The sequence below is a fragment of the Oncorhynchus keta genome, chromosome 12 (genome assembly GCF_023373465.1).
Source record: "Oncorhynchus keta strain PuntledgeMale-10-30-2019 chromosome 12, Oket_V2, whole genome shotgun sequence".
Lineage (NCBI taxonomy): Eukaryota > Metazoa > Chordata > Actinopteri > Salmoniformes > Salmonidae > Oncorhynchus > Oncorhynchus keta.
Genome location: NC_068432.1, coordinates 10,346,415 through 10,372,709, shown reverse-complemented (window position 1 = coordinate 10,372,709; position 26,295 = coordinate 10,346,415). Strand labels below are relative to the sequence as shown.

The following is a 26,295-nucleotide window of genomic DNA, read 5'->3' as shown; positions in this document are numbered from 1 at the left end:
TTGTATGTCAAAAAGAGCACAATTACAAGAGAGTTGTTTACTTTAGAAGGTGCCCAATTCATCCATACAGGACACTGTATCAGATGTGCCTGAAGTATAATTCTGTACACGCATGGGTTTGAGACTTCCTGCCCAAGATGCAGTAAACTCGATGATTTAAGAATTTTTAGGACTGATTCAAATGGAGCATAGTGAAAAGTATGTTTATTTTCTTTCTTCCAAGACCAATCGAATGTGCGCTACCAAGTTTTTTTTCCTTCTTCATGTTTATCAATGATTCTGTAGCTCTCCCTTTGAAAGGCTTCCTGGGGCAGGTGCCTAACTCGAACCCAGAACCAGTGGTTAACCTCTTGGGCAGGGGGCAGTATTTTCACCTCCGGATGAAAAGCGTGCCCAAATTAAACTGCCTGCTACTCAAGCCCATAAACTAGGATATGCATATAATTAGTAGATTTTGATTTTTTTTTAACTAAAAATTTCCAAAACTGTTAAAAATAATGTCTGAGTATAACAGAACTGATATGGCAGGCAAAAACCTGAGGAAAATCCAACCAGGAAATACTATTATTTTCACCTAGTGAATGACCTGCAGAGAAATGGGACCAAAGTAACAAAACCTACCATCAGTAACACACTACGCCGCCAGGGACTCAAAATCCTGCAGTGTCAGACGTGTCCCCCTGCTTAAGCCAGTACATGTCCAGGCCCTTCTGAAGTTTGCTAGAGAGCATTTGGATGATCCAGAAGAAGATTGGGAGAATGGCATATGGTCAGATGAAACCAAAATATAACTTTTTGGTGAAATCTCAACTCGTCGTGTTTGGAGGACAAAGAATGCCGAGTTGCATCCAAAGAACACCATACCTACTGGGAAGCATGGGGGAGGAAACATCATGCTTTGGGGCTGTTTTTCTGCAAAGGGACCAGGACGACTGATCCGTGTAAAGGAAAGAATGAATGGGGCCATGTATCGTGAGATTGAGTGAAAGCCTCCTTCCATCAGCAAGGGCATTGAAGATGAAACGTGGCTGAGTCTTTCAGCATGACAATGATCCCAAACACACCGCCCGGGCAACGAAGGAGTGGAATAGAACTTCTGCACTCAACAACCCGGTCGCATTCCGCTTCGCTCCACAGGTAGTATCACATTTTCATTTCATTTCATTACAGCACAACTGTTTGATTTGTTTGATCGTAGCTAGCTACATAGCTAGCTACATAGCTAGCTACATAGCAGTCTTTGTATCAAAGATAATTGTGTAGTCTAGAGCGATTTTCTAGGTTAGCTAGCCAGCTATTGTCGTTCTTTTAACGCAACGTAACGTAATCAACACTGCTCGCTAGCCAGCTCGCCCCCGAATAGCAGCACTGTAGAAACTATTACACTCAACGTAACGACTTGATTAGTGTAGTGTCAACAACGCAGCCACTGCCAGCTAGCCTACAAAGTCAACAACGCAGCCACTGCCAGCTAGCCTACTTCAGCAGTACTGTATAATTTTAATCATTTTAGTCAATAAGATTCTTGCTACGTAAGCTTAACTTTCTGAACATTCGAGACGTGTAGTCCACTTGTCATTCCAATCTCCTTGCATTAGCGTAGCCTCTTCTGTAGCCTGTCAACTATGTGTCTGTCTATCCCTGTTCTCTCCTCTCTGCACAGACCATACAAACGTTCCACACCATGTCGCCGCGGCCACCCTAATCTGGTGGTCCCAGCGCGCACGACCCACGTGGAGTTCCAGGTCTCCGGTAGCCTCTGGAACTGCCGATCTGCGGCCAACAAGGCAGAGTTCATCTCAGCCTATGCCTCCCTCCAGTCCCTCGACTTCTTGGCACTGACGGAAACATGGATCACCACAGATAACACTGCTACTCCTACTGCTCTCTCTTCGTCCGCCCACGTGTTCTCGCACACCCCGAGAGCTTCTGGTCAGCGGGGTGGTGGCACCGGGATCCTCATCTCTCCCAAGTGGTCATTCTCTCTTTCTCCCCTTACCCATCTGTCTATCGCCTCCTTTGAATTCCATGTTGTCACAGTTACCAGCCCTTTCAAGCTTAACATCCTTATCATTTATCGCCCTCCAGGTCCCTCGGAGAGTTCATCAATGAGCTTGATGCCTTGATAAGCTCCTTTCCTGAGGACGGCTCACCTCTCACAGTTCTGGGCGACTTTAACCTCCCCACGTCTACCTTTGACTCATTCCTCTCTGCCTCCTTCTTTCCACTCCTCTCCTCTTTTGACCTCACCCTCTCACCTCCCCCTACTCACAAGGCAGGCAATACGCTCGACCTCATCTTTACTAGATGCTGTTCTTCCACTAACCTCATTGCAACTCCCCTCCAAGTCTCCGACCACTACCTTGTATCCTTTTCCCTCTCGCACTCATCCAACACTTCCCACACTGCCCCTACTCGGATGGTATCGCGCCGTCCCAACCTTCGCTCTCTCTCCCCCGCTACTTCTCTTCCATCCTATCATCTCTTCCCTCTGCTCAAACCTATCTCCTGATTCTGCCTCCTCAACCCTCCTATCCTCCCTTTCTGCATCCTTTGACTCTCTATGTCCCCTATCCTCCAGGCCGGCTCGGTCCTCCCCTCCCGCTCCGTGGCTCGACGACTCATTGCGAGCTCACAGAACAGGGCTCCGGGCAGCCGAGCGGAAATGGAGGAAAACTCGCCTCCCTGCGGACCTGGCATCCTTTCACTCCCTCCTCTCTACATTTTCCTCCTCTGTCTCTGCTGCTAAAGCCACTTTCTACCACTCTAAATTCCAAGCATCTGCCTCTAACCCTAGGAAGCTCTTTGCCACCTTCTCCTCCCTCCTGAATCCTCCTCCCCCTCCCCCCTCTCTGCAGATGACTTCGTCAACCATTTTGAAAAGAAGGTCGACGACATCCGATCCTCGTTTGCTAAGTCAAACGACACCGCTGGTTCTGCTCACACTGCCCTACCCTATGCTCGGACCTCTTTCTCCCTCTCTCTCCAGATGAAATCTCGCGTCTTGTGACGGCCGGCCGCCCAACAACCTGCCCGCTTGACCCTATCCCCTCCTCTCTTCTCCAGACCATTTCCGGAGACCTTCTCCCTTACCTCACCCCGCTCATCAACTCATCCCTGACCGCTGGCTACGTCCCTTCCGTCTTCAAGAGAGCGAGAGTTGCACCCCTTCTGAAAACCTACACTCGATCCCTCCGATGTCAACAACTACGGACCAGTATCCCTTCTTTCTTTTCTCTCCAAAACTCTTGAACGTGCCGTCCTTGGCCAGCTCTCCCGCTATCTCTCTCAGAATGACCTTCTTGATCCAAATCAGTCAGGTTTCAAGACTAGTCATTCAACTGAGACTGCTCTTCTCTGTATCACGGAGGCGCTCCGCACTGCTAAAGCTAACTCTCTCTCCTCTGCTCTCATCCTTCTAGACCTATCGGCTGCCTTCGATACTGTGAACCATCAGATCCTCCTCTCCACCCTCTCCGAGTTGGGCATCTCCGGCGCGGCCCACGCTTGGATTGCGTCCTACCTGACAGGTCGCTCCTACCAGGTGGCGTGGCGAGAATCTGTCTCCTCACCACGCGCTCTCACCACTGGTGTCCCCCGGGGCTCTGTTCTAGGCCCTCTCCTATTCTCGCTATACACCAAGTCACTTGGCTCTGTCATAACCTCACATGGTCTCTCCTATCATTGCTATGCAGACGACACACAATTAATCTTCTCCTTTCCCCCTTCTGATGACCAGGTGGCGAATCGCATCTCTGCATGTCTGGCAGACATATCAGTGTGGATGACGGATCACCACCTCAAGCTGAACCTCGGCAAGACGGAGCTGCTCTTCCTCCCGGGAAGGACTGCCCGTTCCATGATCTCGCCATCACGGTTGACAACTCCATCGTGTCCTCCTCCCAGAGCGCTAAGAACCTTGGCGTGATCCTGGACAACACCCTGTCGTTCTCAACTAACATCAAGGCGGTGGCCCGTTCCTGTAGGTTCATGCTCTACAACATCCGCAGAGTACGACCCTGCCTCACACAGGAAGCGGCGCAGGTCCTAATCCAGGCACTTGTCATCTCCCGTCTGGATTACTGCAACTCGCTGTTGGCTGGGCTCCCTGCCTGTGCCATTAAACCCCTACAACTCATCCAGAACGCCGCAGCCCGTCTGGTGTTCAACCTTCCCAAGTTCTCTCACGTCACCCCGCTCCTCCGCTCTCTCCACTGGCTTCCAGTTGAAGCTCGCATCCGCTACAAGACCATGGTGCTTGCCTACGGAGCTGTGAGGGCAACAGCCCCAAAACATCACTGCTCTGGAGATCTGCATGGAGGAATGGGACAAAATACCAGCAACAGTGTGTGAAAACCTTATGACGACTTACAGAAAACGTTTGACCTCTGTCATTGCCAACAAAGGGTATATAACAAAGTATTGAGAAACTTTTGTTATTGACCAAATACTTATTTACCACCATCATTTGCAAATAAATTCATTAAAAAAATCCTACAATGTGAATTTCTGGATTTTTTTTCCTTCTCATTTTGTCTGTCATAGTTGAAGTGTACCTATGATGAAAATTACAGGCCTCTCGTATTTTTAAGTGGGAGAACTTGCACAATTGGTGGCTGACTAAATACTTTTTTGCCCCACTGTACATGCCAGCATCCACACAGAACCCACCTATTAATTAATATTTGTTAGTGGTTAATACTCTGATTTAGAAGTGTGGGGTCTTTTTATTTGGTTTTTCATGGGTTGGAAAGGATGTTGTACACAATTGAACATTTCTATTGTCAGAGTTTTGGTTGCACACATGTAATTTCTATTGATTCAAAGAAATGTTCTGAAAAACCCAAGGTAAACCTGATCAAACATTTTGTCTTAAATGTCTAAAAAAAATAATGGTTGAGGTACAGGAAAACCAACTCACTTAATAGGGCTGACTGACCTCTGTTCTGACCTCAGTCTTCCTGGTGAGGCCTGATCACCTTCACGAGGAAAACAGGATAATTTTTTTTATGGGCTATGTAAAAACAAATCATTTAGTAGAAGTTCATCAATAGTCCTATGTGAGTCGAACCACGAGAAGGACAGAGAGCTGACTAGTCTATTTTACAATTATCTTATGGGATTCATCAAGAGATAAATCAAAAATAATCTGATTTGGTACTTTAATTTAACAGGCAGCAGTTCTTTTTGGATGCATGAATCACGATGCGAGTCAAGTGTCCAAAAGGGGGAATTACCAGTCCCCTGGGGCCCTTCGGTAAATATGCAAATAGATTTCTCTTCACATGCTTGCCTGTAAAAGAGAAAAAGAGAAGTTGGTAATGGATGACATTTACTTCAAATGCATTGAAGTTTTCCCAACGTCGAGGGATGTGTATTGCTGTTGATTTTCCTTTCTTAAATTTGTCCTGCTTCAATAACAAATCTCACCAGATTGTCTGCTGGATGATCGGGATTTCTCCATAAGGCTTAGCCCTCTGACTCCCTGACCTGTTATGCCGCAGTGAGATCACCAAGATGATAGGGAAGTATAAGACAACAAAAAATGTTGGGGGGAACGGCTGTTCTGGTTTGTCCTCTCTCAAGGTTATGGTGAAGGTGACCACAGATGGGATCTAGATGCATGGAAGATAATTAGGCTGAGAACAGTGTGAACCTCAACATCCCCTTTAACCGGCTGAAAATGGCATTCAGTATGGTCCTTCACTTCTACCGTGAGACCTGAGTCCGAGCCAGCAACCTGTACACAGCAGCCGTAAGCTATCAACTGCCTTCTCTCATGCTTTTTCTCTCAGGAGTGCGACATGGGTCCATGTGGAGTGAGCATGGAGAGAGATCCAGTCCAAACTACACTTATGCTGCTGGTGTACTAGTAGGAAAATGGACAAAGATCATGACTGTAAAAGACAGTGGCGTTTATCAGGCGAGAGACATTATCAAGGGGCATCCACTTTGAACATGTGCCATTAAAACGACAAACTGAAACTCTATATTGAAAAACATGCAATGCCAGGAAAGGAAGAATGAGATCCGTGAAGAGGGGTGTTCAGCCGTGCCCGTAATTGATTTAGGCTTGTCCAAAATTGTTTATTTGGGGTATCAGGTTGATTGTGGAGGTCTGCACACTGCAAAATGTATAGTAATTTATCTCAATGCATTCTTAGTCTAATCAGTCATTACCACAAGTGATGAGAAAAGTGAGGATCTTAAATGAAAAAGTGATCGAACCTACATGAAGCACTGTCGTTATAAATGTGTTTCTCATAATATATCCATAATTATGGATTTAGAAAAAGGCAAGGCCCCTAGAGACAGAGCTGTGCCCTAAAAAATAAGAGACAGGATTGTAGCTTGGGCTAACCTCGCCCCAATCTCATTCTTATCAAGGTTGGTGTGAAACTGTTATAACAAGTGTTCTCGCTTCCCTGTGAAATTGTATTAACTTGCTGTAAGGGGATCTGTGCCTCTGGCTGATGAGATTTCAACAGCGATGATGTTTTCTGTTCCTCCAGAGGATGGTGAAACAGATGGCAACTCTGGATGAGCCCCCATTTCCCACTGTAGATAGGGACAATGAGTAATGATTGAAGGTTCTCTTTTAACAAGTTGAGGGTAAGGTCATCTAAACCTTTAATCTGTTTACATTATGTGGAACACTGCGCTGATGAGCAAGCACCAACCTTTTGAAGTTCTTAGCAGAATTATGATAAACAAAAAGGTAAATGCAACCCGATTGTGGTAAGAAAAATTGAAACAATGGTTAACATTGAGGTGAATAAATCTCTCAATCTACAGATCCGCTGTGCATGCATGCACATTTTTGATACTGACTCCTACTTTATTAATGGAACCTTTCCTATGATTCTAGTATTACCATACTAACTGGATTGTACAACCCAGAATGAAGGGTTTGAAATGTATTTTTTTTGTTCTAATTTCCCTTACTTTAGAGTGTAAAATATTTTTGATATAGAAGCTCAAATGTGCATGCTTACATTAAAATGTAATCACACACGAGAAGAGGATGGAATGTAATGGAACAGTTTGTTTGCGCTTTTCTTATAACAAATTTCTGTGTTCTATTCATGTGCTGTTGTATAAAAAAAATAAGTTTTCATGCAAGTGGCTGACTGTACAAATCCTCACTATCAGTAGCTGCAATTTGGCAGTACGCACAGACCTTGTTTTGAGAACAAACGAAAGATCTCAGTTTCAAGGTCTCAGCTTAGAGAGAAGCCTCGTGAGATATTGGTCTGTCACATGTTATGAAACAGTATTGGTCTGTCACATGGATGAAGAAAACAGTAATGATGAATGAATTACGCAAATAACTACTTGTCTGTGTATTGCCGTATACAAGACAACTGCACTGCCCAGGCAGAGCTCTTGATTGACATGTGTACTACGGTGTATTGAGTTGGAACCTCTCCAACATGCTGACAAACTATGATTTATTTAATATTGACTTTCAGTGTCCCTGTGTAAGAATTCACACAACATATTCAATATGCCTCGTCAATGGTGAACTGACTGTCACATCATTAGCAGACTACTGTTGACATTCAGCTACAGTGCTTTCAGAAAGTATTCAGACCCCACATTATGTTATGTCACATCCCTATTCCAAAAATGATTAAAGTGTTTCCTTAATCTACACACAATACACTATAATGACAAAGGGAAAACAGGTTTACAGAATATTTTGCAAATGTATAAAAAAATAAAGAATCTGAAATACTTCTACATAAGTATTCAGACCCTTTGTTATGACTCAATTGAGCTCAGGTGCATCCTGTTCCCATTGATCCTTGAGATGTTTCTCCCACTTGATTGGAGTCCACATGTGGTAAATTCAATTGATTGGAAATTATTTGGAAAAAGCACACACACTTGTCCATAAAAAGTTCCCACAGTTGACAGTGAATGTCAGACAAAAGCCAAGCCATGATGTCAAAGGAATTGGCCATAGAGCTCCGAGACAGGATTATGTCGAGGCACAGATCTGCGGAATGGTACCAAAAAAAAAAAGTGTGCAGCATTGAAGGTCCCCAAGAACAGCGGCCTCCATCATTCTTAAATGTTAGAAGTTTGGAACCACCAAGAATCTTTCAAGAGCTGGCCGCCACAGCCAATCTGAGCAATTGGGGGAGAAGTGCCTTGATCAGGGAGGTGACCAAGAACCTGATGGTCACTGACAGAGCTCTTCTGTGGAGATGGGAGAACATACCATAAGGACGACCATCGATGCAGCACTCCACCAAATCAGGCCTTTATGGTCGAGTGGCCAGATGGAAGGCATTCTTCAGTAAAACGCACAACAGCCCACTTGGAGTTTGCCAAAAGACACTTATAGACTCAGACCAAGAGAAACAAGATCCTCTGGTCTGATGAAACCAAGATGGAACTCTTTGGCTTGAATGCAGACGTGACACTTGGCAGGTAACCTGCAACCATCCCTACGGTGAAGCATGGTGGTGGCAGCGTAATGCTGTGGGGATGTTTTACAGTGGCAGGGACTGGGAGACTAGTCAAGATCGAGGGAAAGATGAACAGAGCAAAGCCCAAAGTAATACTTGATGAAGTCCTGAGTGCTCTGGAGCAGGTTATCAGCCTGGGGCGACAGTTCACTTTCCTACAGGACAACGACCCTAAGCACACAGCCAACACAACACAGGAGTAGCTTCAGGACAAGTCTTTGAATGTCTTCGAGTGGCCCTTCCAGAGCCCGGACTTGAACCCGATTAAACATCTCTGGAGAGACCTGTAAATAGCTGTGCAGCGACGCTCCCCATCCAATCTGACAGAGCTTGAGAGGATCTGCAGAGAAGAACGGGGAAAAGTCCCCAAATACAGGTGTGCCAAGCTTGTAGGGTCATACCCAAGATTCTAGGCTGTAATTGCTGCCAAAGGTGATTCGAGCAAAGTACTGAATACTTGTGGAAAAAGGGGTCTGAATACTTTCCGAATGCACTCTATATCAAGAGAACAGATCAATTGATTAAATTAACATAGGCCTACTAATCTTTAACCGTGTAACAACTTTCTGTGAAGGAAGGTATTAGCAGAGCAACTCTGCTTCCATCCACACAGTGACAAACTGAACTACCGCAACACCACACGTTCCCTTGCTCGTCAATGTGCTTGCACCTACTACTGTTGCGGCAATGAAAGCATGTGCGGGCAAAGCGTTGTCACTTAGTTTACTAAAATGTTGTAGCTAACTACCTTAGTCGTAATGACACCTTAGCTAAAAAGGCACAAACATCAAAATACTTTGTTGTGTTAAAGTGGAATTCAAATAGATTTCATTCTGTCAACCACCTACACAAAATACTAAATGTCAAAGTTGTCTAATATTTGTAAAAAATATATACATTTTTTTTTAAAGTAATACGAATGTAACACTATACTGTATCTTGATTAAATAAGTAATCAACACGTTAGTAACATGCAAAAGTTGAGAGCCAAAACACGACCCTGCCAAGCTGCACTGCTTCTTGACACACTGCTTGCTTAACCCAAAGCCAGCCACACCAATGTGTCGGAGGAAACACCTTCCAACTGCCCTTCAAAGTCAACTTGCAGGCGCCCAGCCACAAAGTTGCTGGAGCGCGATGGGACAAGGAAATCCCGGCCGGCCAAACCCACTGATGACGCTGGACCAATTGTGCGCCGCTTCGTGGGTCTCCCAGTGAAAACAGCCTGGGATCGAACCCGGGGCTGTAGTGATGACTCAAGCACTGCGATGCAGTGCCACTTTGAAGACCCTGTTAGAAATAACCCTAGGCAGCGAATACAGCTGTGAGTCTTTCTGGGCAAAAGCTTTCTAAGAGCTTTCCAAATCTGGATTTTGCAACATTTGCCCATTGTTATTTTCAGAATTCTTCAAGCTCAATCAAATTGATTGTAGTCATAGATTTAAGTCCAAACTAACTCGGCCACTCAGGAAAATTCACCGTCTTTTTGATTGCCCTGCTGAAACGTGAATTAATCTCCCAGTGTCACGTGGAACAAGAACTGAACCAGGCTTTCCTCTAGGATTTTGCCTGTGCTCCATTCCGTTTAGTGCTGACCCTGAAAAAGTCCCATCCTTAACAATTACAATCATACCCATAACATGATGCAGCCACCACTATGCTTGAAAATATGGAGTGGTACTCCGTAATGTGTTGTATTTGCCCCAAACACAGCAGTTTGTATTCCCATTTTTTGCAGTATTACTTTAATCCTTCTTGCAAGCAGGATACATGTTTTGGAATATTTTTATTCTGTACAAGCTTTCTTTTTGCTCTATCAATTAGGTTAGTATTGTGCAGTAACTACAATGTCGATCCAGTGTCAGTTTTTTTCCCATCACAGCCATTTAACTGGTTTAAATTTGGTTTAATGGTTTAAACTCCATTGGCCTTATTGTGAAATCCCTGAGCAGTTTCCTTCCTCTCTGGCAACGGAGTTAGGAAGGACGCCTGTATCATTCTAGTGACTGGATGTATTGATACACCATCCAAAGTGTAATTAATAACTTTGCCATGCTCAAAGGAATATTCAATGTCTCATTTTTTAATGTCTGATTTTTTTTACCCATCTACCAAATGGTGCCCTTCTTTGCGAGGTATTGGAAAATCTCCCTGGTCTTTGTGGTTGAATATGTGGGCTTGCCATAACAGAGGTTGAATACTTACTGACATGACATTCCCACTTTTTCATTACATTTGTAAAAGTTTCTAAAAACATAATTCCATTTTGACATAAGGGTAGTGGGTGTAAAAAAAAACTAAATTGAATCTATTTTAAATTCAGGCTGCAACAACAAAATGTGGAAAAGGGGTGTGAATACTTTCTGGAGGCACTGTACAATTTTAGAAAATGTATTTGGCAAACAATTCATTTTCCCTACCTTTTTTCCCCTAACATCAGTGATATCAGCGGACAAAGGGGAGTGGTGGGGTGAAATAATTACGCCGATTCGGTTGCAAAAATCTTCTAAAAATGGTAGCAAACGGAATGGGGAGGAACCTACCCGAATTTGACCAAGAGAAACCCTTCTTTTACTCGGTTTGCTTCCGTTCATTACGGTAAACAGTTCCCGTAATAAATAAGCTCCTGCCATGCAGCTGGAGGGAGGAAAATAGTACGAGGGCCGGAGTGGAGAGCTAAGGATTGTCTCCTCTCCTAAGTTGTCTGATTGGTTCAGCTCCAAATTCAGACGGTTGAGTCAAACACTATGTGCCAAATAGAAACCTATTTGAGTATTTTTCGTACCAGCTTACTTTGACCTCAAATTGCGTGCATGGTACACAACATGTGTGCAGGTTGGCAGGTCTGCAATACGAAGACGTATGCCAGGGATCAACTAAATTCAGCCGCGGGACGATTTTTTCTTGAGCACATGGTCGGGGGCCAGAACATAATTACAAATCATTTGACCGCAAGAACCCCAAACAGATATAATACTTGACCCAAACAATAATTTTAAACCTTGCTTACATTTCTTCTCAGTAAACTTGGGGCGGCCAATAAAACCACCTGCGGGCCAAAATCGGTACACGGGGTGCCAATTGGGGAACCCTGATGTATGCACTCACTGTTATAAGTCGGTTTGGATAAAAAGCATTTGCTAAATGGCATAATAATTATAGATCTTATATTAGTTACATACAGCTACCTGGTTTACCTGATAGGGCCAGCTTGTTGTGTTTGTGACACTCTTTGAAGTTCTGGTTGAGGTCCTCGGACACCTTGATGTCCTGGAACATTCGAGCCAGCTTATTCACGTAGTCAGCAGGCATGCCTACCTCCTGCAATCAAGGGTAGGGGACATTGGCGACATGCTATAATTTTAAGTACGTGAGGTGGAACAAATGCACAAATAGGCAGCATGTGCACACACACAGTATCTCCCTTCCCATAAGACTCCGGCACACATGCAAGTACCCATCTAGGTATTGGCTTAGAATATTGGCTTAGAATTCCGTGGCATTATAGTATGAAGAATACAATTGAACATAGCTGAATAAAATAGGACATTTTCTCCCCAAAATTTGCGAGGGAGTGTGCACGTGCAGCTATTCAGTGTTGAGCGGTTAACAAAGAAAACGGTCCTCCTATATGCTTCATTTAGAGTTATTTATGTAACTTCAAAACGTTAGAATGTGTTAAAGAGCATGATGATTTGAAAAAAGTTGAAAGGCATGAACTCTACTCGGTTTCCTGTGCAGGGTGCACAAATGTGTGGAATTAGTTGATTAGTGGCCCACAAAAAAAGATGTAATCCGTAGCCTGCACTCAAATAGCGAACGCAGTAACGTTTTTAATACGCAAGCATAGGCGGCGCGACCATAAGGCTAGGGGAAGCTTTCCCTAATTATATTGCCTAATTAGCCTTCGCTTGTATACACACGGAATAAATAAAATATATATTTTTAAAGTCACTACTAAAGCGTGATTTGGTCACAGAGAATATTTAGCTTATTTTTTATTAATTGTTTTGGCTATAGGTCAGGAGGAAAGGCAATTTGAGCAGACTAATGTCGAGTTGCGACTGTCCGAAAAGTAGAGGCCAAGCCAGTGATATCGCAATATTTCAAAAATACAAATAGTGGGAAAACAGTTTGGAAAACAAATGGTTTATCCATCTTTGTTCGGTCAGTGCTACTTAAGTTTGTTTTTGGACAATCACAGTCATATTCTATTTGTGTCTCCCCTTCTCGTAGGCCTATTATATGGACAAAGTTGTTTTTGAGCTTTTTGTTAGTCGGTAGAGTAGCCTACCCTTAAAAAAAAAAATAATTCTGCTAAAGTGTAGTAAAACTACATGAAATGCATTTAGAAAAAAGGCCCATTTTATTCCTATGCAAAGAAATACAAGTGTCTGATAAAGCCTAGGCCTAACTCTATGTAATGCACGCTCAGCCAGGCATTGAACAGTTTGAGAACAGTGGAGTTATATTATCCGCACAAATTATAACTATCCAATCTACTCATCACCTTATGAATAGTAGGCCATCTTACATAAAAATCGGCAAAGATTATGCATGTGATGCTTTATTGTAAAGGTTCATTTATGGTGAAAATGATCTTCCCCAAACTTGAAACTTACACGCCACCTATGTATACCAGTTAGGCTACACCAGTTGTAAAGGAGATTCATGAGTTTCATTTTCAGAATTTAACAATAAATATAGCAGCATGAGAAAGCTGGTATCCTATTTTAAATAGTGGTCAGTCAAAGTCTCTTTTCACACAGAATTGCGCAATGACTGGGTTTATAAGAAGACGTTTCACTAGGCTCTGGGCACTCTAACCATGTTCCAGGGGTCCTAGGCCTATAGGCTACGTTTGCAGTTATTTGGCCACTTTAGTTGATACAAACCATATATATATATATATATATATACACACTCTAAATGTGTGAAATTAGTTTGACTTATCGGAACAGGGGCATTGGAGAAAAATAAAAAAAAACATGTCATTTCTGCACTTAAAATAGCGAATGGAGGCCACTTTTGCCATGGATCATTTTCATGCCAGCCAGGTAGGCTATACTCCTGTTGTAAAGTGAAGCAATGTGCTTAATAATAACTCCCTCACGACGCCAGGACAGCGGAGTCAATCACCACCTCCCGGAGACACCTGAAACCCCACCTCTTTAAGGAATACCTAGGATAGGATAAGTAATCCTTCTCACCCCCCTTAAAAGATTTAGATGCACTATTGTAAAGTGGCTGTTCCACTGGATGTCATAAGGTGAATGCACTAATTTGTAAGTCGCTCTGGATAAGAGCGTCTGCTAAATGACTTAAATGTAAATGTATGTAATGTTAATATTAGGAATGTTTAGAAATAGATACTAGGCCTAGCCTATAGAAAGCTGATGGAACACTCTTTAAGAGGCCATCAATTCTGTTCTCACGCAATTGCACAGCCTATAGAAATGTTGCACAACATGAGCTCTCATTAAGTATTTGATTTGAATATCAGTGATTAGAGGGACAATAGTGTGCCAAGTACCAGGCCATTAGCGACTGGCAATTAGCAAGTGAGGTAGGCTAATAATGACCATCAGAGCAGTAAAATGACTAAACGGTCACATGGAATTTGACTACGGCCATGACTGGTGACCGCCGGTAATATGGTCACCGTAACAGCCCTACACCGTAACAACCCACAGGTCGTACCCGGAGCCACTCCACCATGTTCTCCTCGATTTCGCTGTCAGCGGAGATGTCCAGGATAAGGCGTCGGGTCAGATGGGCTTTGTGGTAGCGCATGAACACGTCTTTGTTCTGCACGTACTTCAACACCAGCAGCTGCAGGAGAGCACAGAACACCACCGTGCAATCAGGGTCATATTATAATATGACATTAAGCAGACGCTTTTATCCAAAGCGACTCAGTCATGCATGCACACATTTCACATATGGAAGGTCCCGGGAATTGAACCCACTACCCTGGCGTTACAAGCGCCATGCTCTACCAACTGAGCTACAAAGGACCACAATAATTAGTGCATACAGTAGCACAAAATGTTTTGCAATGAAAAACTAAAACAAGAGTTTATTGGACAAGTTCAGGTAGTCTCTCCCGGTTTGTCTGTTTTCCTCTCTTTGGTGTCTAATGAACATGACCCAGCTAAGATTGTCCCGTCCAAAGAAGAAATAAGTGTTTGCAGATCTGAAAAGAATAGAGGTATAATACAGCATCCCGCAGTACCTGCTAAAACAACGTGAGAAAAACAGAGTATAAAGCAATGAGCACACTAAACTTAAAGACGAACTTCCATTAAAATCACATTAACAAACACCCATCTATTTTTGTGACTACCTGGACCTACCAAATGTTTTGAAATGAAACATGGATTTGAATGAAAAGTATTTGAATAAACATCGATGTAAGAAGCGAACAGTTTCAAATATGTCATATTAAACATCATAAACACGAAATAGGTCAGGAGCCAGACAGGGAGCCTAAGAAGGAACAATTACAGCTACATTATTTCAATTATTTCCAGGCTATAGCCTACAAATAAATGTATTGTGAAGCTTTTGCGAGTGCGACACAATTGTCTGGTAGGGACATAAAGCGTGCAGCATTTAGAGTTAATTAGGAACGTATTCAGACCCCTTCACTTTTTCCACATTGTTACGTTACAGCCTTATTCATTATTTCCACCTCAATCTACTCACAATACCCCATAAATGATACAGCAAAACGTTTTAGAAATGGTCGCCAAATCATTTAAAAAAGAAAAACTCAAATACCACATTTACACATCATCAGACCAGAGAATCTTGTTTCTCATGGTCAGAGTCTATAGGTGCCTTTAGGCAAAGTCCAAGCGGAGGGTTATGTGCCTTTTACTAAAGAGTGGCTTCCGTCTGGCCACACTACCATAAAGGCCTGATTGGTGGAGTGCTGCAGAGATGGTTATCCTTCTGGAAGGTTCTCCGATCTCCACGTAGGAGCTCTGTCCGAGTGACCATCGGGTTCTTGGTCACCTCCCTGACCAAGGCCCTTCTCCCCCAATTGCTCAGTTTGGCTGGGCAGCCAGCTCTAGTGTGTGGTTTCAAACTTCTTCCATTTAAGAATGATGGAGGCCACTGTTCTTGGGGACCTTCAATGCTGCACACATTTTTTGGTATCGTTACCCAGATCCGTGCCTTGGTACAATCCTGTTTCACCGTTCTACGGACAATTCCGTCGACCTCATGGCTTGTTTTTGGCTCTGACATGCACTGTCAACTGAGGGACCTTACATAGACAGGTATAAATTCATTTAAATTTGCCACAGATGGACACCAATCAAGTTGTACAAACATCAAGGATGCTCAACGGAAACAGGGTTTCACCGGAGCTCAAATGTCTCATAGCAAAGGGTCTGAAGACTTATTTTTTTTACTAGGCAAGTCAGTTAAGAACAAATTCTTATTTTCAATGGCGGCCTAGGAACAGTGGTTTGTACAAACATCAGCCCAAGGCTGCTTTTACACCGATTGGGTCAATGCTTTTTTAAAAACGGGAGTCATCTGCTGCTGGATGAAAAAACAAACAGAACATTTTTGACTTGAGATATACTTCTGAGGGACAATAAACAATGATGTACGTCACATACGATTTCATCCGAGTACACACGTGTGGCCGAAGCCTTAAGGAAAGCTTGCTGGAGTCATCAAATCATTACGCGCGCACACACACACACGTACCACTTCCTTGAGCTTGGCCTCGATCTCCTCAGATGCAAGTTTCTTGCTCAGTGGGGTTTTCCTCAGCAGCATATCACAGTAGTTGGCCAGCAACTCTGGACACTTGGACTCTGGCTGAGTCTTCAGCCCCACCCTGACAGACAGACAGTACAGAGAAAGTAGAACTCGTAAACTCACACGTTCAGTCATTCACAAATTAAGCAATTAACAGTTCAGATGTGGAACTTAAAAAAACTTTTGTTTTAAGTATTCAAGAAAAACACAAAATATCTACCCCCCACCCTGTTGAATGCTCCCACAGTTTTATCAAGTGCAACATCAATAAATACTGTAGCAGCCTTCAACAGTATGCCGGTATCAATTTTGAATTCAGTGAAGCAATTAAAGCATTACAGTAGAACTCTCACCCTTTCTGCTTCAGCGGAAGTTCCAATTTAAAAATAGTAGCGTCATTCACAACTGCTTTGTAAGCCTAAGAAGAGGGAGAAAAAAAGTTACATATACAGTGACAACTGCAAATACAGCGCATAAATTCATTGACAACGTTGTGTCAATGTTGGACAAATGTTGACGGAACGTTGCACTTCCATTTATTGGCCATGTTGAATCAATGCTGGAAAAACATTGTGCCGACCTTGTCTCGGGCTGTGAGGAAGCGAGGGTCGTCCTGAAAGGCATCTTTAACCAGCTTACTGAAGCGGTTGAACAGGGTGAGGAGCTGCTCCACGTACTTCTCAGAGTCCTGCGCGCGCACACAGAGAAAAATACAAAGACTAGTGGATTGTTCGTCACCTTTCAGCAAATACGTCACAAATGTAATATGTATTTAATATCTCTGTTAGTGTAACATATCTGTGTGTGTAAGCAGCTTATGTATGTGTAGCACTCACCGAGGTGATGGTCTCGGCGGAGGCCACCATGTCGGCCAGCCCAGCAGACATGATGTGTTCCTCTAAGTCCTTCAGCATGGGCTCGATGCCACTAGGCACCTTGTCCATCAGAGAGAACATGAGATGGAGCTCTATAAGGTGGAGGAAAGCTAGTCAAACACTGTCCATGGTAAGATACTGCAGCTAGACTCTAGTGATTATAGTTATAGTATCAAACAAAGGGTACGCAGCAACAATTGATGGCCAGATTTGAATAACTAGTATTTAGAGGTTGGTTTCCGTTGACTGATTCTCCAGTCAACATGCTTTTTAGTTCAGAACTATGCTTCATCCATGTACAGTATACCAGCCCTTAAAGTTAAACATCACAGTGGTGGTATATTATTGTCAGTTATACTTTACAGTCAAAGGCCTAGTTCTAGATCTTACTGCTATACACCAAACAAACAGATGCTCCACAAAGGCACACATTGGTTAATAGTGACACATAAGTAGGTAGACACCTGGTTAAAACTATCAGGACATACACAATACAGGGTGGGTTTATGGTCAGACACTGATGTTTGGGGGGGTGATGATGACAACGTGTTGAATGACACACAGAATGGGCAAAGGCAGCGTTTGGTTGGTTGACGAGGAGAAATTGAAACAGGAAGTGGAGGACGGTGAGGTCATTTCCTGGTTTGCAAACCTGAGCTGGCCGAGCCTTTGGTGCCGGGAGCGCTCCGGCCGTACTCACTCTCTGTCTCGTTTCGCCTGATCATGCCTGGACACTCGGCCAAGATGGTCTCCTTGAAGGACGTCACCAGGGCGTTCACGCAACACTCCATCAGCTGAGGGGGAATAGAAAAACCATGGGTCGCTCATCTCTTTATCACATATTTTCAAAATCTAATTGATTTGAGGCCTTTTTTTTATGTTTAATATCAGCAGTTGTCAAAGTGGTTTTACAGTAACCCGGCCTAGAACCCAAAGAGCAAGCAGAAGGAGAATGTCAAGAAAAACCTAGAGAAGAAACCTAGAGGGGAACCAGGCTAAATCATATCAATAGCAGGGAGGTAATGTTTTCACGGAACGGAAACGTCTGTAGTGTCCAAACTCAGTGTTCTCCATTTCGCTCTACGACCGCCACAAGTGTCACGGGGCTCGTCTGACGGTAACCCAGTACCGGGCCGAAAAATACATTTCCACATCGAAGATATACTGGCGATTCCCCCGGAGCTCTCTCTCAGATATAGAAGACACTTCAAAACATGCTTCCTTTGACTACCTTAAATTCAATGTGTTTCTACAGGCTAATAGAAGGCCAAATGCAATGTTTAATCAAATCTTTTTAAAATGTTATATACACTATCATTCAAAAGTTTGGGGTCACTTAGCAATGTCCTTGTTTTTGAAAGAAAAGCACATTTCTGGTCCATTACAATATAGAATTGATCAGAAATACAGTGTAGACCTTGTTAATGTTGTATTGTAGCTGGAAACTGCAGATCTTATGGAATATCTATATAGGCGTACAGGGGCCCATTATCAGCAACCATCACTCCTGTGTCCCAATGGAACGTTGTGTTAACTAATCCAAGTTTATCATTTAAAAAAGCTAATTGATCATTAGAAAACACTTTTGCAATTATGTTAGCAGAGCTGAAAACTGTTGTTCTGATTAAAGCAATAAAACTGTCACTTAGACTAGTTGAGTATCTGGAGCATCAGCATTTGTTAGTTCGATTACAGGCTCAAAATGACAGAAACAGAACGTTCTTCTAACACCCATCACTCTATTCTTGTTCTGAGAAATGAAGACAATTCCATGTGAGAAATTGCCAAGAAACTGAAGATCTCATACAACGCTGTGTACTACCTTCACAGAACAGCGCAAACTGGCTCTACCCAGAATAGAACGAGTGGGAGGCCCCGGTGCACAACTGAGAAAGAGGACAAGTACATTAATGTCTACTTTGAGAAACAGACACCTCAAGTCCTCAACTGGCAGCTTCATTAAATAATACCTGCAAAACACCCGTCTCAAAGTCAACAGTGAAGAGGCGACTCCGAGATCCTGGCCTTCTAGGCAGAGTTGAAGAAAAAGCCATATCTCAGACTGGAAAATAAAAAAAGATTAAGATGGGCAAAAGAACACAGACACTGGACAGAGGAACTCTGCCTTGAAGACCAGCATCCCAGAGTCGCCTCTTCACTATTGACATTGAGACTGGTGTTTTACGGGTACCACTTAATGAAGCTGCCAGTTGAGGACTTGTGAGGCATCGGTTTCTCAAACTAGACACTAATGTACTTGTCCTTTTTCCCTTGTCCTCCCACTCTTTCTATTCTGGTTAGAGCCAGTTTGCACGGTTCTGAAGTGAGTCTTTTACTGACATTTACAACCTCTCCCTGACAGAGTCTGTAATAACTACATGTTTCAAAAAGACCACCATAGTCCCTGTGCCCAAGAACACTAAGTTAACCTGCCTAAATGATTCCACCCCGTAGCACTCACGTTAGTAGCCATGAAGTGGTTTGAAAGGCTGGTTACGACTCACAACACCATCATCCCGGAAACCCTACACCAACTCCAATTCGCATACCGCCCCAACAGATGATTCAGTCGCACTCCACACTGTCCTTTCCAACCTGGACAAAATAAACACGTATGTGAGAATGCTGTTCACTGACTACAACACAATAATGCCCACAAAGCTCATCACTAAGGGAATAAACCCTTCCCTCCGCAACTGGTCCTGGACATCCTGACGGGCCGCCCCCAGGTGGAAAGGGTAGGCAACAACACATCTGCCACGCTGATCCTCAACACTGGGGCCCCTCAGGGGTGTGTGACTAGTCCCCTCCTGCACACCCTGTTAACCCACGACTCCGTAGCCAAACATGACTCAAATACCATCATTAAGTTTGCTGCTAAATGACTTAAATGTAAATGTAAGTTTGCTGACGACACAGTGGTAGGCCTGATCAGTGAGAACGATGAGACAGCCTATAGGGAGGTCGGAGACCTACCAGTGTGGTGCCAGCACAATAACCTCTACCTCAATGTGAGCAAGACAAAGGGGCTGATCATGGACTATAGGAAAAGGCGGGTCAAACAGGCCCCCATTAACATCGATGGAGCGGGTCGAGAGCTTCAAGTCCCTTGGTGTCCACATAACCAACGAGCTATCATGGTCTGAACACACCAACACCTTTCCCCCTCAGCAGACTGGAAAGATTTGGCATGGGTCTCCAGATTCCCAAAAAGTTCTACAGCTGCACCATCGAGCATCCTGACCAGTTGCATCATCGCATGGTATGGCAACTCCTCGGCATCTGGCTGTTAGGCACTACAGAGGGTAGCGTGTACGGCCCTGTACGTTGCTGGGGTCAAGCTTCCTACAACCCAGGACCTAAACTCAGCAAAAAAAGAAACGTCCTCGAACTGTCATCTGTTTCTTTTAAGCAAACTTAACGTAAATATTTGTATGAACATAACAAGGTTCAACAACTGAGGAAAAACTGAACATGCTCCACAGACATGTGACTAGCAGAAATGGAATAACCTGTCCCTGAACAAAGGGTGGGTCAAAATCAAAAGTAACAGTTAGTATCTGGTGTGGCCACCACCTGCATTAAGTTCTATAGTGAATCTCCTCCTCATGGACTGCACCAGATTTGCCAGTTCTTGCTATGAGATGTTACCCCACTCTTCCACCAAGGCACCTGCAAGTTCCCAGACATTTCTGTGTGTGTGGGGGGGGTGGCCCTTGCCCTCCAATCCAACAGGTCCCAGACGTGCTCAATGGGATTGAGATCTGGGCTCGTTGCTGGCCATGGCAGAACACTGACATTCATATCTTGCAGGAAATCACACACAGAACGAGCAGTATGGTTGGTGGCATTGTCATGCTGGAAGGTCATGTCAGGATGAGCCTGCAGGAAGGGTACCACATGAGGGAGGAGGATGTCTTCCCTGTACCACACAGCGTTGAGATTGCCTGCAATTACAACAAGCTCAGCCCGATGATGCTGTGACACACTGACCCAGACCATGACAGACTCTCCACCTCCAAATCAATCCCGCTCCAGAGTACAGGCCTCGGTGTAACCCCCATTCCTTCGACGATTAACGTGAATCCGACCATCACCCCTGGTGAGGTAAAAATCAAGACTCGTCAGTGAAGAGCACTTTTTGCCAGTCCTGTCTGGTCCAGCGACGGTGGGTTTGTGCCCATAGGCGACATTGTTTCCGGTGATGTCTGGTGAGGACCTGCCTTACAACAGGCCTACAAGCCCTCAGTCCAGCCTCTCTCAACCAATTGTGGACAGTTTGAGCACTGATGGAGGAATTGTGCATTCCTGGTGTAACTCGGGCAATTGTTGTTGCCATCCTGTACCTGTCCCGCAGGTGTGATGTACCGATCCTGTGCAGGTATTGTTACACGTGGTCTGCCACTGCGAGGACGATCAGCTGTCAGTCCTGTAGCACCGTCTTAGGCGTCTCACAGTACAGACATCTCACTTTATTGCCCTGGCCACATCTGGCTCTTTGCAGCATGCATCCCTGCTCACGCAGATGAGCAGGGACCCTGGGCATCTTTCTTTTGGTGTTTTTCAGAGTCAGTAGAAAGGTCTCTGTTGTCCTAAGTTTTCATAACTGCGACCTTAATTGCCTACCATCTGTAAGTTGTAAGTGTCTTAACGACCGTTTTACAGGTGCATGTTTATTAATTGTTTATGGTTCATTGAACAAGCATGGGAAACAGTGTTTAAACCCTTTACAATGAAGATTTGTGAAGTTATTTGGATTTTTAGAGTTTAGTTTACTCACTGCTTGTACAGAGTTACATTCACGTCTCGTCTCCAAATAGCGCAACGCCCGTTTCTCCTCCTCTCTCAACTTGGCGTCTGCCTGTTAGAACACACAGAGACACACATGTTGGTTCCCCTCAGATGGATAGCCGAGATTACAGACAGTTGCTGAGAAATAGAGTTGCAAAATTCCAGTCACTTTCTCCAAATTCTTAGCTCTTCAAGAAATCACAGTTGGAAGATGACTGAATTTCCTGTTTATTCCCTCCTGATGCCAAATATTATTTTGTAACCCTACTGAGAAACCACAAGGGAACTGCAGAAACAGTACTTGTCTCATACCGATTGTTTTCGACCTCTGATCTCTGAAATCCAAAACAAACCCTAGCCACTCACGTAGACCTGAAAGGATCAGATATGTTTAAGCAGTGTGGTCATTGCTTCATCTTGCCATCTGATAGGCAGCATGAGATTTGCGCCATATGGCTTACACCTATGCAAATGTTTAAAATATACATGAGCTTCTGAGGGGTTTGGACTTGGCATGTCCATCTGGAATTCTGCTTATAACTTGACGTGTGGTGTATGATCAAGGGGCCTTTTTAGGGTGGCAAAATTAGAGTAAATTAACAAAGATTCCCAGGTTTTCCAGAAATCCCCGTTGGAAAATTCCTGGAAAAGGGAGAGAATAAGCAGGAAGTCCAGGAGTCCTTTAACTATAGAGTTTCCAGAACACCATCTGGGAATTTTGGAAAAGTTAAAGGATCCTAGTACTACTCACGTATTTCATGTAGTTCTGTACTCCGTTCTGCTGCAGGTAGGAGGGGGCCTGTGTTCTGTAGAATCTCTCAGTGGAGTCCATGTAAGCCTTCTCAAAGTTGTCCCTGTAGATCTGCAACTTATTGTCTGGGTTTGAGCACAGGTTCACTGCAGAGGGAAAACAGGGATGGAGGTGCCCAGGGGCCAAGTTCATTGGCATGCAACGTTTTAGAAATGAGCATTTCTTAAAGGATGAGTCCAATCAGTCCCTTCCGGTTTCAGTAGGTTCTCTGAGTTATGAACACAACCCAGGAGAATTACAGGCATCTTTGTGGAGTGGGGTTAAGAGTACATTTTTGTCATTCACACTACATAGCTAAATTCTAAAATGTTAGTACCTCACATTTTCATGTACAGCCTGCATTTGTCATTGGGGGTTTCACACCAAAATTCACATTGAAGGTGAATCCAATTTGGCACAGGGATTTGGTGAATCAATCCATTGGTATGGTTTACATACACCAAAGATCTGGCTCATGTTCATTACACACCATTCTCTCACAGCTAAAGACGACAGTGATGTTTTGCTCACCGTAGGACTCCCTGACGCCGATGACCAGCTGAGAGTCGAAGGCCTCCCCCAGGCGCTCGGCGTGCACCAGCTTCATGGCGCTGTCCTGCAGCCTGCTCTTGATGTTGGAGAAGATGGACTCATTCCATGTGTCCAGCATGAGCTGAGGGCATATAAAATGAAGTTTAGAAGAACATTACTTTATCCTTATATCTCAAAAAATGTCCATTTGTCCTTTTGCTTAATCTAGTGCCTTGCTCAAGGGTACAACTGCAGGCGATGGCATGATTTGACAACAGCATCCCTCCTGTTACGACATTCTGTCCCTGTCAATCTCGGGATTTGAACCGGCAATCCTTCGGATGTTACCAAATCTCACTACATTCTACTCCCCTTGCCACCCCAAAGCTACAAGGTAATAGAAGATACAGTACAGATACAGTACATTACACATGAGCAGGGAAAGAGGGAATCTATAGGCGGCAACATTTCCTCATGCCAACTGGAAATTCTCTTATATCATTGCAAATACAACCAAATACTGCTGCTGCCCTGTTTCCAATGTAATCTTTTTCCCTCAACTTCTTGTTGCTACTCAGTTAGCACGTGATCATCTCTCGCATTCCCATCCCATTTCCTCACCTTCCGTACGATGCTGTCCTCTACGTTAGACTTCTTGTTGCTGCCCTGCTTGCCCATGAGCGTGATCTCCAGCTGGCAGAAGGGTTTGGGCAGGATGTCGCACTGTGTGAAAAACTTCCTCCACTCCACGATGTAGGCCTTCAGCAGTGCTGTGTCATCCTGGTGACTCAAAACCCGCTGTGGGGGAGAGCGCAGGGCCCTGTTATGGACTTTATGGCGTTGAAAAACTGGGGGTAATAGACAGTCTGCTTGGTTACTCAACATGTGAGAGCAGTTGAGGGCATTGTTATGGATTATATAGCTTTGAAAATGTTGGTTATCAGGGGTAGGCTAGTAGACTGCATGGTTATTCGGTAGCCTACTGTCACAGCTAGCTTGATAGCATTAGTGGTACTCAGTGAGGGAATAAATAGCACAGTCCATTCAATGGTAGCAAGACCAAGCAGGCCTACCTACCACTTGTGCTTGCTTGATGAAGTCTAAGATGTCTGCCTTCAGGGCCTGGTGGATCTTGGCCGGTCCCTTGTCATCCCATAGGCATACTGCATGGACGTCTCTATGGAAACCAAGAGATCGGATGAGGGAATTGGAGGAGAGGGACATGAAGTTCAAATCATCTGTCAGTCTAACAGTTGAGATACGCATTAACGGAAACTCCTGGAGTTAGCAAAATGACAGCATTTTCTCTTGGGGGTATAGTCTATTAAGTGATGCGAAACATTCCGAATGTTGAAGTTCGAAAAATAACAGATAGAGCCGACACCACAATTCCTTAATATATCTGTCAGTAAGGCAATCTGTTCTACACCATACATTTGTATTTGAACGTTTTGCAACAGGAACCACTAGGAACCAAACTGCCTGGACTTGTCAAATAAGAAACACTTGTTTACAATAGCAGTTGCAAAACTTGGTGTGCACTAATGAATACAACCTGTATGACAGAGCACATGGACTGCGTGGCCATACTCACGAGAAGAGGTCAAACCACTGCTGCTTGGTGACTGACTCCTGACGGAGCAGCTTCAGAACGATGGGACGCATCAAATCCCACTTGTCCTCGAACTGGAGGGAGCCTTTGTTCTGGGTGAGAAGGGTAGAAGTGTCACCTCTGGCTATAGGCTGCCTAGCAGTTATGACAACACCAGAGTGAACCGCAATTGTATTTACTTGATCCTCCTTCTCAAAACAGAATATCATATGTCAAGAACCTCAGATTTTCTGCTCCAATGTGCTTTGAGAAGCAGATGAGAAGGGAGGATGTGAGAAATCAAGGACATATCATTGAAATCCCAGTAGTTGCTTTTATGTTTAGGCAAGTTAGCCTACTTTAACATTAGAAACAACATATGCCGTTAGACAAGCCATGCCATCCCTTATCAACCCACTATCTGAAAGGTACTTCAATCCTGATTTACTAGCATCTGTTTTTCCAGGATGTGTAACTGCATCCAGTCTCCAGTAGGCTCTTGTGTGAGGGAATGTTGTATGTGGTAGTAGACATGACTAGTTATAGGTCCTCATCAAATAGGCCTACAATGTATCACACATCAGTAAGCTAGCCCCACACAAATATATGTAGAATCAATTTTGCGCCAGTGTGTCCTGATAAATAATGTTATCGTAGCTAGGTAGCGATAAAATGTTGCTGGCAAGTATCTTTAGCCTACCTTTGGTGTCTCGAAAATCAAATCTAGGCAGTGATTCAGTGTTTTATCAGACACAACTACAGTACTGTAGCTCGCTAGCTAGACTGATACAGTAATGAGTTCCTGAGTCAACGATAGTCATGTAAAGTTAAATGATAGTGTTGGCTAACTGTTACGAATCCAGCTATGTGTGGACTACTGGTACGTGTGGACTACTGGTGCAGTTAATTAGCACCAGGCTAACGAACGTCAATGAGAGGTGTACACAGCAGTCTTTCATTGCTAGCACGGCAAACAACTTCATATCACCTATATTGCAAGGCCATCTTTAGGTATGTGCGCTTAGCAACGTAGAGTAAGATATCAACAACTATGCAACAATGATTTATGTAACGTTAATTAAATGTATTGAATTGAGCAGCCTCCTACCTTTAGCAAATTAGACGTCGCCATGTTCAGGACTACGAACATGAAGTTATTCCCTCGAACAATCTCGCGATATTTACGGTGTTGTAGTTGCTAAAAGGAGTTTAACAAAATTTGGAGAGAAAAAAATGCATGTTTCCTGATTGATGGTTTATCATCATATTCCGTTTTTTAGTTTTTTTTTAGCTAGACTAAACAGAAATCCATACGTGTAATTAAAATGAATGTTGAAATAGTCTAATACTTATCAAAAGAATAATGTCACCCACTAAAAACTATGAAACACTGGAAAATAAGTAATAATATATTGTGTGCAGTGAAATGTGTCTAAACATTCATTAAAACATTTAATTTAA

The 26,295-nt window shown here is 43.8% G+C and overlaps 2 protein-coding genes across 5 annotated transcripts in view; one reads left to right on the top strand and one right to left on the bottom strand.

Moving 5' to 3' along the window:
• The window catches only part of LOC118390949 (cullin-5-like), a 45,677-nt gene extending 19,606 nt beyond the window's left edge, over positions 1-26,071 (bottom strand). For 2 of the 4 annotated variants that reach the window (XM_035781820.2, XM_035781821.2), the window contains exons 1-14: positions 25,943-26,071; positions 24,838-24,947; positions 24,321-24,420; positions 23,865-24,041; positions 23,244-23,385; positions 22,674-22,819; positions 21,912-21,992; positions 17,784-17,925; positions 17,093-17,223; positions 16,837-16,944; positions 16,610-16,674; positions 16,203-16,335; positions 14,178-14,309; positions 11,675-11,798 (exon numbers count right to left, since the gene is read on the bottom strand). In XM_035781820.2, coding sequence (XP_035637713.1) covers positions 11,675-11,798; positions 14,178-14,309; positions 16,203-16,335; positions 16,610-16,674; positions 16,837-16,944; positions 17,093-17,223; positions 17,784-17,925; positions 21,912-21,992; positions 22,674-22,819; positions 23,244-23,385; positions 23,865-24,041; positions 24,321-24,420; positions 24,838-24,947; positions 25,943-25,984 — 1,633 coding nt within the window. In that variant the 5' untranslated portion in view covers positions 25,985-26,071. The remainder of the gene's footprint in view (positions 1-11,674; positions 11,799-14,177; positions 14,310-16,202; positions 16,336-16,609; positions 16,675-16,836; positions 16,945-17,092; positions 17,224-17,783; positions 17,926-21,911; positions 21,993-22,673; positions 22,820-23,243; positions 23,386-23,864; positions 24,042-24,320; positions 24,421-24,837; positions 24,948-25,942) is intronic. The other 2 variants (XM_035781818.2, XM_035781817.2) reach the window with 2 other exon arrangements.
• The window catches only part of LOC118390955 (glycerophosphodiester phosphodiesterase domain-containing protein 5-like), a 248,573-nt gene that overhangs the window by 193,535 nt on the left and 28,743 nt on the right, over positions 1-26,295 (top strand). The window lies entirely within an intron of this gene.